The sequence below is a fragment of the Nerophis ophidion genome, linkage group LG24 (assembly GCF_033978795.1).
Source record: "Nerophis ophidion isolate RoL-2023_Sa linkage group LG24, RoL_Noph_v1.0, whole genome shotgun sequence".
NCBI lineage: Eukaryota > Metazoa > Chordata > Actinopteri > Syngnathiformes > Syngnathidae > Nerophis > Nerophis ophidion.
In genome coordinates, this window is record NC_084634.1 from 29,479,206 (window position 1) to 29,494,966 (window position 15,761).

At 37.3% G+C, this 15,761-nt stretch overlaps 1 protein-coding gene across 1 annotated transcript in view; it reads left to right on the forward strand.

The window, feature by feature from the left end:
• The window catches only part of rgs6 (regulator of G protein signaling 6), a 253,489-nt gene that overhangs the window by 208,950 nt on the left and 28,778 nt on the right, over positions 1-15,761 (forward strand). Inside the window, 3 exon segments of the mRNA XM_061886160.1 lie at positions 5,083-5,134; positions 11,047-11,111; positions 11,396-11,472. Coding sequence (XP_061742144.1) covers positions 5,083-5,134; positions 11,047-11,111; positions 11,396-11,472 — 194 coding nt within the window.

Here is a 15,761-nt window from a genome sequence, read left to right on the forward strand (position 1 = left end):
TAATGTCGCTATATCTTTGTGTTCTATCCGCCATGTTTGTTTGTATTGGCATCATGCAGTGACGTCACAGGAAAATGGACGGGTGGCTAAGCGATGGTGAAAATCAGGCACTTTGAAGCAGTTTTTCGGGATATTGCATGATGGGTAAAATTTTTAAAAAACTTTGAAAAATAAAATAAGCCACTGGGAACTGATTTTTATTGGTTTTAAACCTGAAATTGTGATAATGTTCCCCTTTAAATGATAGCAGTACTGACGTAGTGTAGCAGCCGAGTTAAAAAGAGGTACATTTGCAAACTACACAGTCTTCTAGTAGTCACATGTTAATTACTGCTTTATCCTGAGAATCCTAATTAAAGAGGGAACATTGTTCTTTAGCGAGAAAGGCGGCCATGGAAAGATTACATTGATCTTTGCGTAGTTTGCTTTCGACTTGTTGGAAAAGCCACTGTTGCTGCAGCGGCCATTTAATTAAAACCTGACGACAGTGAATGTTGCTTCAAAGTAGAGTGGAAGGCAAGACAAAAGCGGGGAAAGAAGAAAGAGGAGGAGGAGAGCTGCCTGCTGTTGCATCATACCATAATAACCGTTTATTAAAATTTCATTTTATGGGCAAAATAACAAGTCAACACAAATATTAAGTGTGTCAAAACCGAATAACAGTAGAGCTTCTTCTTTGACTGCCGGCTTTATTTTCCTGCGACAATTATTTTATTATGAAATGTTCCCTCGCCTTTGCAAAGCTCCAGGATTGTTCTCACACGACATGATTTGGAGGCAGCAATTTAGTCTCTGTTCAAGTTCATCTTTTGTCTTTTACACTCTTACAGTACAGAAAGTAGTGCGAGGCAATCTTTACTTTGCTGAAAAGGCCATCGCTTTAATGAAGACGGAAGGTTTGGCGGGTACGTTTTTCTGCAAAGTTGTTTTTGTCTTTTACGACTTGGCCTAAGAACCAGTAAGCTTGATGCAGAAAAGGATGTAAAATTGTCTTGATTTGGATATTTACTGTACAATGCAGCTCTAAAAATAACAACTCCATTTCACTGATAAAAAAACCATGCTAGATTGTACAGTAAGTGAACTTTTATATTTAATCTGAGTGTGGGATGACTTGGCCTTGTGTGAAAGCATACACCGTTAAGGCAATATTACACTTTGCCGTGTTTTGTGTGAAAGGTATGGACCAGGGGTGTCCATTGTACGGCCCGTAGCTAATTTTTTAACAGCCTGCTGCACAATCGCTAGCATCTCTATTTTTGATTTTTGATTTTTTTTGTCCTATCCAGCTGCTTAGGCAAATCATATTGGTGATGTAGATGCCCATATCGGCTGTACAGATTTACTTTACAAAAGACAAGTGTGGGACACTTCTCTTGTTGCCTTATTTGTATTTGACTTTATTAAATGGATTTGTATTATTATTTGGCGCAGCTGGACTAGGAGGGGATAGAAAGAGGAAAAAAGGAAGACAGAGGGGGAAATTGCAGGTATACGACAGTGACAGCAACAACAAACACATCAATAACAACAGAACAACATCAGCAAATAGGATATGCATAAATATGATAGTAAAAGTGAAAGCAAAGAAGCAATTAGTGAAGTAAATATTGATCAAACAGAAATGACGATGGACATAATTATACTACAAAAGGAGCAATACAAACAGCAATAGCACTATTGATTATGAATAATAACAATAATTACCTTTTATCAACAATACAATTATTTCAAATGCAACAGTACATCGTTAGCATTCTAATATCAGTTTGCTAGCTTTTTTGCTTATTTTGGAGGAATACACCTCAGCGTCAGATGTTTTACTTGACAAATTAATCTTGGATGCATGCTAAAATTAGTATGCTATCTTTTTAAGCTAATTTTGTAGATATACAGTACATCTCAGCATCAAATATTTTGTTTCTTGACGAATGTTACCTGTTAGCATGCTGATATTAGTATGCTGGATTTTTTTTTTTTTTAGCTAACTTTGTAGGTATATCTCTGTCATATTTTACTACATGATGCATGCTAACGTTAGCGTCCAAGCTTTTTAAACACATTTCTCAGGTACACACCTCAGAGTAATATATTTTGGTACGTAACTCATGTTATACTTAGCATTTTTAGCATGCTAAAATTAGTATGCTTGCTTTATCAGCTAATTTTATAGATATACACCTCAGCGTCAAATATTTTGTTACTGAATGATACCTGTTAGCATGCTAACATTCGTGTGCTATCTTGAATTTTCTCGCAAATTTTGTAGGTATGAACTTAAGTCATATTTTGGTACTTGATGCATGCTTATGTTAGCATCCAAGCTTTTTAAACACATTTCTCAGGTACACACCTTAGAGCAGTGGTTCTCAAATGGGGGTACTTGAAGGTATGCCAAGGGGTACGTGAGATTTTTTTTTTAATATCCTAAAAATAGCAGCAATTCAAAAATCCTTTATAAATATATATATATATATACATATATTTATTGAATACTACTTCAACAAAATATGAATGTTAGTTCATAAACTGTGAAAAAAAAAATACAAGAATGCAATATTCAGTGTTGACAGCTAGATTTTTTGTGGACATGTTCCATAAATATTGATGTTAAAGATTTATTTTTCTGTGAATAAATGTTTAGAATTAAGTTCATGAATCCAGATGGATCTCTATTACAATCCCCATAGAGGGCACTTTAAGTTGATGATTACTTCTATGTGTAGAAATCTTTATTTATAATTGAATCACTTGTTTATTTTTCAACAAGTTTTTAGTTATTTTTAATCTTTTTTTCCAAATAGTTCAAGAAAGACCACTACAAATGAGCAATATTTTGCACTGTTATACAATTTAATAAATCAGAAACTGATGACATAGTGCTGTATTTTACTTCATCTCTTTTTTTCATCAAAAAATGCTTGGCTCTGATTAGGGGGTACTAGAATGAAAAACATGTTCACAGGGTTTACATCACTGAAAAAAGGTTGAGAACCACTGCATTGCATCGTCGACTGGGAATTAAAAAGACCATGCCTGTAAATGTATTTTTTATCTTAATTTGATACATTGTGTATTATTTGCACAGCTATGTTATTTATTTTACGCATAAATAATATTTCTCAATTTTTTTTAGTGTTATGTAATTCTGTGCTACTTAAACAGTTTATTTTCTGTGCTCTTAATACTAGGGGTGTAACGGTACCTGTATTTGTATGGAAACGTTTCGGTACGGGGTTTTCGGTTCGGTTCGGAGGTGTACCGAACGAGTGCACATGCTAGCAGCGACCGGGCTAGGACAACATGTAAAAGCCAGAGCTGGAAGACCCTCCTGCCTCTTTAAGATCTCCCGTTTGGGAACACTTTAGCTGCGTGATACAACAATGGAGGACGGAGGTTTGCCGATATTGTTCAACAGCTGCTACTGACAACACGTCAAACATGTGTTGCACCTTTCCTGCTTCAGTAGTCGAGGAACGCAGGGGAAACACTCCTCCAGGGCTGATGTATTCTCGGGAGCAACACCCTTCACTCTACCCGGCAGTGGGTCTCCACAGCTCCGGACTCCAGGGTAAATGAAGAGTCCGGCGATTAGTTGCAAATCGTGGCTTTATTGAGGTCTTGCACACAGCCAATCCAACAAAACACCAGACACTCCCCGCACTCGCCTAAGCTCCCTCACCTCGCTCGCCCACACACTCACTGACGTCACAAGCTGTCACATATAAAGGGCCACACACACACATACGCTACTCTCATAACACATTTGAAGCGTCACCACCGCATTCAAGCAGCCTCTCCTCGGCGAGTCAGGCAGGGCTAAAGCAATAACAAATGTTTTTATAGCAGCAGATTTAAGTCAATATTGCATTAAAAACTAGATTTTGACCCACTTATATGGTGGAAGAACAATGAGCCCATATATCCTCTTACTGCCAAGTTAGCCAGGCTAATAAAAGTCTCAATCAATCAATCAAAAAAAGCACTTTATATGTAGAAAGGTTTTGTTAAGAAACCATTCTGAGCCTAATCTTATTTAGTTTTTATTTGATACATGTAGACCACATTAACCCTGGCAATGAACCCTGTGTATATATGTATGTTATGCCATTGTTTACACATTTGGTAAATAAATAACCCCAAAAAATTATATTTTGTAGTTTTCTTCCTGTACCGAAAATGAACCGAACCGTGACCTCAAAACCGAGGTACGTACCGAACTGAAATTTTTGTGTACAGTTACACCCCTAGTTAATACCCATCTTGACGTAGTGGGTTAATAAAAGAGCCAATGACTGTTTACAGTTGTCATTCATTTCAATTTCAATGAATGTCGTTCAAAAATTAATATCTTTATATGTATACTTTCACTGGAAAATACAGTATATCGAGATATATATTGAATATTGAATTTAAGTAAAAATATATCGAGATATACTTTTTCGTCCATATCGCCCAGCCCTAAACAGTAGTCATTTGTTCAACTTCTGTAGTTATACTAGTGGTGTTCTTCAAGGTTTCATATGAAGTCCTCTTTTTTTTTCTTTTTTCTTTTTTGCCGCAAATTCTTAAAAACTCTAAAAGGCTGTCAGAGAAAGTTCTTTGACCAGCTTTTTTGCAGAAGGTCCTTAAAAACAGCAGAGCGCTCCTGTAACTCTCACACAAAAAATGTCCACTGTGGAAGATGCTGGTTCTCTGGACTATTCAAAATAAGTCTGGCCCCTTGTCCATGGCTGTCTGGAAATGTGTCCCCCAAAACAATTTAGTAGACTATCCCTGCTATATTCAAAGGCATAAACACGACTACAATTGCATGCAAATTCTGAATCTTATTTTGTCATTATTATTCAAACATAAAAAGGACATGCTGTTGCTATCTAAGAAAAATGTTAGATGCATTTTTATTTTAATGCGAAAAAAAACATTATAGAACACAACATAAAATAACATGCATTTTAAGTGTCTTATGTAAGTCAAAGTGTTTTTTGGCCAATCACGGTGATGCTATAAGATAAAAGGAAATGGAGCCATGAACATACTGTATATTAATGAGTCATGTGTTGTTGCTGTTTTCTTCCACAGGCACCGTATTTCTGGCCTTCTAATTGTTGGGAGCCTGAGAACACAGACTATGGTAAACATTGTTTGTTAATTTTAATTGTGACTCATTAATGCCTGCACACACAAAAATAAGTAAGATGACTCAGATGTGACGTGGCTGCGGTCTAATGTTTCATCTAAGAGGAAAATAAGGCAGTTGTTACTCTCTACAGAACCTTGAAGTTTATTGACTGTTTTATTGAAATACAGTTACTATGGTGCTCAACATCTTTTTGAAATCCTCTGAAATGAGCAGTTCTAATGCTTTAAAACATTCTTTGTGGCAGCATGTTTTAAAATATATAGCAGGGGTCACAAGGTGGCCCGTAAGGACCAGATGAGTCGCTCGCTGGCCTGTTCTAAAAATAGCTCAAATAACAGCACTTACCAGTGAGCTGCCTCTATTTTTTAAATGTATTTTATTTACTAGCAAGCTGGTTTCACTTTGCTTGACATTTTTAGTTCTAAGAGAGACAAAACTCAAATAGGATTTGAAAATCCAAGAAAAGATTTCGAAGACTTGGTCTTCACTTGTTTAAATAAATTCATTTATTTTTTACTTTGCTTCTTATAACTTTCAGAAAGACAATTTTAGAGAAAAAATACAACCTTAAAAATGATTTTAGGATTTTTAAACAAAAACCTTTTTAACTTTTAAATTCTTTCCACTTCTTTCCTGACAATTTAAATCAATGTTCAAGTAAAAATGTGTTTTATTGTAAATAATAATAAATACATTTTTATATAATTCTTCATTTTAGCTTCTGTTTTCTCGACGAAAAATATTTGTGAAATATTTCTTCAAACTTATTATGATTAAAATTCTAAATAATTATTCTGGCAAATCTAGAAAATCTATAAAATCTAATTTAAATCTTATTTCAAAGTCTTTTGAATTTATTTTAAAATGTTTGTTCTGGAAAATCTAGAAGAAATAATGATTGATCTTTGTTAGAAATATAGCTTGGTCCAATTTGTTATATATTATAACAAACTGCAGATTGGAGTTTAACCTATTTAAAACATGTCTTCAACATTCTAAAATTAATCTTAATTAGGAAAAACTACTAATTATGTTCCATAAATTCATTTTTAAACTTTTTCAAAAATATTCGAATTAGCTAGTTTTTCTCTTCTTTTTTTCGGTTAAATTTTGAATTTCAAAGAGTCGAAATTGAAGATAAACTATGTTTCAAAATTATTATTTTTTTACTGTTTTCTTCTCTTTTAAACCGTTCAAATAAGTGTTTTTTCATCATTTATTCTCTACGAAAAAACCTTCCGTAAAAGGAAAAAAAATGTACCACGGAATGACAGACAGAAATACCCATTTATATATATATACATATATATATATATATATATATATATATATATATATATATATATATATATATATATATATATATTTATTAAAGGTAAATTGAGCAAATTTGCTATTTTTGGCAATTTATTAAATTGTGTATCAAACTGGTAGCCCTTCGCATTAATCAGTACCCAAGAAGTAGCTCTTGGTTTCAAAAAGGTTGGTGCCCCTGATATATAGAGTTTGAAGGGCAAGAATGTTTTTTTTTGTCTCCTTTTGTTAAATTTGCTGGATTATTATTTCCCACCTAACACCAATACGCGGTAATGTTGTTGAAATAGCCGTAAAGCACGGGGGGCATAGCTCGGTTGGTAGAGTGGCCGTGCCAGCAACTTGAGGGTTGCAGGTTCGTTTCCCGCTTCCACCATCCTAGTCACTGCCGTTGTGTCCTTGGGTAAGACACTTTACCCACCTGCTCCCAGTGCCACCCACACTGATTTAAATGTAACTTAGATATTGGGTTTCACTATGTAAAGCGCTTTGAGTCACTAGAGAAAAGCGCTATATAAATATAATTCAATTCACAAATACGCCTGTAAAATTCAGAAGGGACTGATATGAAAGCCTATTAATTATACTACTCAGTAGTAATGGGTAAATAAAAACACAGAGTGTGTGGCACACTTAATAGCTGTATTTACACTGCTCTGATGCTGTTACTTTTTTTATATTAGTGCCATTTGATGACTTAAAGAAGCTACTAAAATGGACCTGCAATTAAAATTACATGGAACCCCAATTTACAAAAACTGGATTCGAAAGTAGAAAAGTGTATGTTTGAAGCAAATTTATACAAAAGAAATATTGTGCGTTCCAACCTCAACAAAAGTCCATGTTACACCGTAAATAAACATAAGAGGGTGAAGGATCAACTTTCTATTTAATAACAAAGTCAAAACAACATAGCTGAATTTTTTTCTCACTTGCTGACACGCATAAGAATCCATCCATCCATCCGTTTTTTACCGCTTTTGCCGGTTATTTTTCTAGGTGTGCAGTGAAAAAGAGGGAAGAGGGAGTGGGCAATGTCGGCAACGCTGTGGGTGCTTCCTGAACGTGTAAAATCACATGTTGATTGATTTCTTTGTACTCATACAAGACACACTAGAAAAATGCTGCAAAGGGCTGAACATTACGTAAAAAGCACACCGTGTAGCACTGAGTACCGGAGCTAAGAGTAGCACTATGCTGACTGGACGAGCACCAAAGATCGATCACCCTGTCCACAATGGCTGTGCTGCCGGGCACAAAATGAGTGAATGAAAAATTGGTGCAGCAGAGCATATTTAATTCGGTCTGCTTTTTGTAAAATGATAAATCTGTACAATGTTCATAAATCAGGCTTCCACTTATCGGTTTCATAATTATCCGTATCTGTTTCAAAAAGTTACATTTATGACTTTTTAAAACGCCGCTGTATACACGAACATAGTGAGAGGTACAGAGCGGCACTTCCTTTGTGCGCTGGCCCAGTCACATGATATATACGGCATTTCACATTCACCAGTTAATGAAGTCGAGGTGATATACCTCATATTTTTAATTTATATTTATTTATTTATGAAACAGATGTTTTTTGTTAACATTTTTAAATGTGTTTGATAATAATACAAGGATGTTTAACACATATAGATTCCTTTCTTTCACGAAGACAATAATATAAATTAGTGTATTTCCTGTTTCTGATGACTTGATTTGACTTAATTTGGAATCAGACAAGAATCACAATAGTGTTAAGTTCCACATTTTTGACTGCACGTTGTGGGACAGAAAAAAGTTGCTCCTTTATGTCCAACACCACATGAAAGTAGGTGGTTTTTGGCATCTTATTTGTCGAGCTTCTATACTTGTTTTTATACACTTTACTAGAAATACATTGACGGCAAACTCCTAGATTGCTAGGAACTGTGCGCTTATTCTTTAGGGTTTTGACATCAAGTGTGTCTGTTGAAATAAAAAATGTTTCTTGCCTTCCTGCTGGTCGTTATTTTCATAATACAAAGCTCGTAGCAGCCAGCGTCATCTCACAAGGTCCTCGGTCTGCCGTGTATGTGAAATTGATGTCATACTGAAGATTGATGATCGCAAATTCTTTGTTGTATTTTTGTAAAGCTTGACTGGCGATTGACTGACACACCCTCCGCGATCGACCGGTAGCTCGCAATAGACCTAATGGGCACTCCTGGTATGACCCATCTCTACTAGCCAGTATAGTAAACTTTTTTTTTTAATGTCATTGATTCCGATCAGAGAAAACAATTCATTTGTTTTTTGTAATAAACTTCATAAAGTGTGAATGAACATGACAAAACACAAACAAAGGCATTGCATTGCCATTGACTGCATCATTTATATCAGGGTGCACACTGCTGACTGCAGAAACAGCACCAGAAGTGATGACGTGGTTCTAGAGAGGTGGTACCAGGTACAGTAGCAAACCATGTGGGATAGTCGGACATACAGTGGAACCTCAATTTACACATGTAAATTTGTAATTCGAAAAAATTATATATTGAAGAACATTTCTCCATAAGAAACAATATAAATATGAATATTTCTTCCAATGTTGACATAAGTTCATATTTTAGTGAAGGTTTGTTCACTTTGAACACAATACAAAGTGGTGTACAGTTCTGTATTTTAAACAGGAGGGGAGGGGATGTATTAACCAGCTCTTCATTAACAAGCCAAAAAAATTAAACTGTATGCGCTGCTCTGCCAACACACAATAGTCCCTTTGGTGCCCTCACAAATGATCAGAAATCACGAAAATCCTTAATTTTCACAACTATATTGCTTCAATAATAGACATTTATGGGGCCCTAATATGTAAAACAAATGCTTTTACCTATTGTTACCCACTGTTTGGTATTTGGGATTTGCATAATTTGTGAATATTTGAAATCAAACCGTGCGGGTTTTGAGATATTTATAATTTATACTGACTCCTACATGCACCCTCCACTGTTGCCATTTGTAATACAGAGTAGCGTATAGTTTGAACTTATCTGCCAGTAGACTCGCTGTTGAAGTGCTAAAAACTACATCAAATATGACGAAGAGAAGATGTTGTCAAAGTGGAAGCACATATATAAAACCGCCCACAAAACGGTGCATCCTGAAGAGACGGTCAGAAAGCGATTTGAAGATGGTCTGTAAAACATGATTTGTGCGACATTTTGACCAAAGAACCACCATTACTTGTTATGTAGACCACAAGGAAGTTGTTTTAAATGACTCCTTTAAAAAAGTTAAATCCACTAACAGTACATTAACATAAGCAAACGACCAGCTGACGAGAGAAAGAGAGGAAGGAGCAGACAGAGGGGAGAAAGGAGTCGTGGGGAGGGGCTGACTATGTGCGCTCTTTGAAGAGGCACTACTGAACAAGAGGTAGTCTTATCGTCTGCTGGGAATTAGGTTCGCTGTGGCATCTTTTGTCAGAATAGTCTATTCTCATTACATTTAAAAACTTGCTATGGTACGACGCCGGCTTCATCAATCTTTTCAATAGGAGCAAGCACAAAATGCATGAATAAAGTGTTCATAAACGGTTATATACTTGGTTCGATCTAATAGTTCGCAAATCTGAAACTTCACAAATTGTGGGGTTTAGAAAGTAAGAATAGATTTAGTTTTATTGCAAAACTTAAAAACGTTGCTTGGAGTCATGAATGAAGAATCCATTCGAGTGGAAATGCTAAGGACGGCTAAAAGACTGAACGACATTTTGGTTAAAAAAAAAAAAAAAAAAGCGCTTCCGCTATATGAAAGGACATTGCAGCACCTGCTGTGAGGGAACTCGTCCAAAAGATGGCGCTGTAGCACAAACAATGTGTTTTTGCTTGTTTTTTTAAATGAATTAAAATGTATTATAGCCGCCAGCGAAAAGAAAATTAACCATATTTAGCTGCTCCGCCCTGTAAGCCGCACAGATCAAAGTGTAGGAAAAAAGTAGCAGCTTATAGTCTGGAATTTACGGTATGTTAGTAAAATATTTAAGTATTAGCCGCCTTGGTTGCACGAGCAGTGCTTACATTAAATTATGTTTAGTAAAGGGCCACAAAATATGGGCTTGGAGGTCTCAGGTTTGAGATCCTTTACTTAAATGTGCATTAAGGGAGTGTTCCAAGAGTATTGTATGTATTTTATTGTTTGTATTAATTGTTTGGCTCAATCTAATAGTTCATAAATCGAAAAGTTCACAAACAGTGGGGTTTTTAAGTCGCGGCTCCACTGCACAGTACGTAGGAAAATGCATTCATGGTTTGTCTTGGAAAGCATTTTAAAATGAGCAAATGTTGGCAGAAAGTGATGGTGCACAGGTTGAGTGATCACAGCACGTACTAAAGGACAAAAACCAACAGTACCACCAGTAAGTGTACACTGTCAACAGGATTAGTCACCATTTCACACGCTGCCCTTCATTCAGCCTGATGAACATGACTGATGCTGATTAACTCACTGACTTTTCAGATTTTACCTGATCTTCCTAAAGTATCAGATGTTGAACACTGGTTAGATAGATGTGTAAGATGCAAGCATTGGGCACTGAAGTATCATTGTTGCAATCCCTACAGCCATCTACCTGTGCAAGCGGACCATGCAGAATAAGACCAGGCTGGAGCTGGCCGATTACGAAGCGGTAGGTAGCGGATTTCTCTTCTAACCTGTTATTGATTTGTTTGTCCTGCTTGGGGTACAGAGAACAACCTCTCAAAGGTCACACTCTGATGCCTGTGACCATGACAGCTCTCAATCGCATCATGGAGAAGATAAATACCTTTTGAATTGTGGCATCATGTTATGTTATGAATGCATTCAAACCTTTTACTGTTTAACAAGTGGTACTTTCAAATATGCACATCGGGTGGGTGAATTATTGTACCTACATTTGTTACCATTGCAATTGTGTTCTCTGTCTGACAGGAGAACCTCGCTCGGCTCCAGAGAGCCTTTGCCAGGAAGTGGGAGTTCATCTACATGCAGGCTGAAGCCCAGGTCAAGTAAGTGGGTACTGTTACTACGGCAACTAGTGCAACTACAAACCAGGCTGTGATGCGACTTAAGGCCTACTGAAATGAGATGTTCTTATTTAAACGGGGATAGCAGGTCCATTCTATGTGTCATACTTGATCATTTCGCAATATTGCCATATTTTTGCTGAAAGGATTTAGTAGAGAACATCAACGATAAAGTTTGCAACTTTTGGTCGCTAATAAAAAAGCCTTGCCTTTACCGGAAGTAGCAGACGATGACGTCACCGGTGTAAGGGCTCCTCACATCCTCACATTGTTTATAATGTGAGCCTCCAGCATCAAGAGCTATTCGGACCGAGAAAGCGACAATTTCCCCATTAATTTGAGCGAGGATGAAAGATACGTGGATGAGGATATTGATAGTGAAGGACTTGAAAAAAATATAAAAAAAAATTAAAATAAAGTTTAAAAAAAAAAGGTGATTGCATTGGGAGCGATTCAGATGTTTTTAGACACATTTACTGGGATAATTCTGGGAAATCCCTTATCTGCTTATTGTGTTACTAGTGTTTTAGTGAGTTAAATAGTACCTGATAGTCGGAGGGGTGTGTCCATGGGTGTGTTGACGCCAGTCTCTGAGGGAAGTCACGGCAGCTGCATGGACAGCGCAAGCTCCGCTGATCTCTGATAAGAGGCGACTTTTTACCACAATTTTCTCACCGAAACCATGTTCGCTTGACCGCTCCGATTCATAGTAAAGCTTCACCTCCGGGAATTTTAACACGGAAACACAGTGTGTTTGTGTGGCTAAAGGCTAAAGCTTCCCACCTCCATCTTTCTACTTTGACTTCTCCATTAGTAATTGAACCAATTGCAAAAGATTCAGCAACACAGATGTCCAAAATACTGGGTAATTGCGCGATGAAAAGAGACGACTTTTAGCCTTAAGTGGTGCTGGCTAATATGTCCCCTCCAACCAATAACGTCACAAACACGCGTCATCATTCCACGACGTTTTGAACAGGAAACTCCGCGGGAAATTTAAAAAATTTAATTTCGTAAACTAAACCGGCCGTATTGGCATGTGTTGCAATGTTAATATTTCCATCATTGATACATAAACTATCGGTAGTAGCGGGTTTCAGTAGACCTTTAGTAAATAATAATGCACAACGTGATTATGGAGGTATTGTGGTTGAGTACCTGTAAAGTATTAACTATTCCATTAGAAAACATACCATAAATGTATTAATTACAATGGAATGTCAATCTGTGAACTTAATTGGTTCTTCAACATGGTTCGCAAACCGAAAAGTTCATATAGTGAAGCACAGTCCCCATAAGAAAAAATGTAAACATGAATGATTGGTTCTAGCCTTGACTAAAGTCTCTATTAAAGAAAAAAAAAAAAACTGCATACTTTGTAGACACTATAATGTATAAATAATAATATATACAATCCAGCCCGAAATTATGGCATGTACAAAATTTTTCAGACCCATCTCAATAATCAATCAAAAAGCCTTTATTGGCTATTATTGATTGATTAATATTATATAAATCAAACACTTCCTTTAATTGCTGACCAGCTTTTTGCATGTCTCCACTGGTATTTTGAGTCGTTGTCATGTTGAAATGTCCACTAGGGCCCAAGGCCAAGTTTCTCTGCAAACTGCCTGATGTTGTTGTTGAGAATCGGGATGTTTTGCTCTTATTTCATGGTGCTGTTTACTGTGATTAGGTTCCTTGGTCCATTGGTTGAAAAACCCTTCCAAAGCATTAGGTTCCCACCACCATGTTTGGCAGTAGGAATGGTGCTCTTAGGGTAGAGGTTTCTCTTTTTTACGCCAAATGAATGATATATAATTTTGCCAAACAATTCAATTTCTATTCCATCTGTACATAAAACAGAAGACTCTTATTTTTTGTCCAGATGTGCATTTGCAAATGACAAAAGGGCTTTAGTGTGCCTTGTCATTCAGAAGGGATGTCCTTCATGGTCTGCATCCATGGAACCCAGTGCAGTGTTCATTGGACTGTCTGCTTTGAGATGTTGCCACCAGTATAGCCCAGATTTCCCAATAAGATAGTGATCTTTGGATTGTTTTTCACCTCTCTCACTATCCTCCTGGCCAGCACAGGTGTCACTTTTGGCTTCTGACCACGTCCTTTTTCACAGTGTGAAACGTCTTGTATTTTTTAATATTACTTTGCACTGTCACCACTGGAACATGAAAACATTTAGACTTGTAGCCCTTTCCTGACTTGTGAGGAGCCACAACGCACAGCCACAGGTCCTTAGTGAGGTATTTTGTCTTAACCAAGACTGTCCACAAACCAACTGCAGAGAGCTGCTGTTTTTCACCTGTTTAGTAGATTGAAACAGCTATTTCCTATAAATCGGGCCAATTACGATGCTTTAGAACAGCTTGAACTATTTGGAATAGGATTCAACTTTGAATTTGCCCCATGGACTGTGACAGTTTGCAAATGTAATGAATAATTTTGGACGTGCCACTTTTTCTTCAAATGTAAATCAAATCTGACAAACATTGTTTTCCCACCATGATGTCTCTGGTACATTGTTATATTATCTTCTGCGAGATGCCGGTTTTATTTCCACTTAAGACAAAACTTGCTGGTTGAATTAAAGTAAAATGTACATGGGGTATGAATAATTTAATAATTTTGGGCATGGCCAGGTGGTTAGGGTGTCCGCTCTGAGATCGGTAGGTTGTGAGTTCAAATCCCAGCCAAGTCATACCAAAGACTATAAAAATGGGACCCATTACCTCCCTGCTTGGCACTCAGCATCAAGGGTTGGAATTGGGGGTTAAATCACCAAAAAAGATTCCCGGGTGCGGCACCGCTGCTGCTCACTGCTCCCCTCACTTCCCAGGGGGTGAACAAGGGGATGGGTCAAATGCAGAGGACAAATTTCACCACACCTAGTGTGTGTGACAATCATGTGTACTTTAACTTTAAGTTTACATACACCTGTGAAGACATAATGTCATGGCTGTCTTGATTTTCCAATAATTTCTACAACTCTTATTGTTTTGTGATACAGTGATTGGAGCACATACTGTACTTGTTTGTCACGAAAACATTCATGAAGTTATTTTTTTTATGAATTTATTATGGGTCTACAAAAAATGTGACCAAATCTGCTGGGTCGAAAGTATACATACAGCAATGTTAATATTTGGTTTCATGTCCCTTGGCAAGTTTCACTGCAATAGGGCGCTTTTGGTAGCCATCCACAAGCTTCTGGTTGAATTTTTGACCACTCCTCTTGACAAAATTGGTGCAGTTCAGCTAAATTTGTTGGTTTTCTGACAAGGACTTGTTTCTTCAGCATTGTCCACATGTTCTCAATGGGGTTTAAGTCAGGACTTTGGAAAGGCCATTGTAAAACCTTAATTCTAGCCTGATTTAGCCATTCCTTTACCACTTTTCACATGTGTTTGGGGTCATTGTCCTGTTGGAACACACAACTGCGCCCAAGACCCAACCTTCCGGGCTGATAATTTTAAGTTGTCCTGAAGAATTCGGAGGTAATCCTCCTTTTCAATTGTCCCATTTACTCTCTGTAAAGCACCAGGTCCACAGGCAGCAAAACAGGCCCAGAGCATAATGCTACCACCACTATGCTTGATGGTAGGCCTGGTGTTCCTGGGATTGAAGGCCTCAGCTTTTCTCCTCCAAACATATTGCTTGGTATTGTGCCCACACAGCTGAATTCATGTTTCATCTGACCACAGAACTTTCCTCCAGAAGGTCTTGTCCATGTGATCAGCAGCAAACTTTAGACAAGCCTTAAAGGTGTTGCTTCTGGAAAAGGGCTTCCTTCTTGCATGGTGGCCTTTCAGTCTATTGCGATGAAAAACACACTTGACTGTGGACAATGACACCTGTGCTCCAGCAGCTTCCAATTCATTGCAGACCTGCTTTTTGGTGGTTCTCGGTTGACTCTTGATCGTCCTGGCCGATTTTCTCTCAGTAGCATGTGATAGCTTACGTTTTCTTCCTGATCATGGCAGTAACAAAACTGTGCCATGCACTTAATACTTACGAACAACTGTCCGCACAGTTGCTCTTGGGACCTTAAGCTGCTTTAAAATGGTTCCAAGTGATTTTTCTGTCTTGTACAAGTCAATGATTAGTTTTTTACAGATACTGTATGTGCTGAGTTCCTTTGACTTTCCCATTGTCGTGTTTGTAATCGAGTCTAATGGCTGCATCACATGAGCTCTATTTAAATGGGCTCAGAGAAGTCAACAGGTGTCGTCAATCATTCACATGAAGGTAAGAGG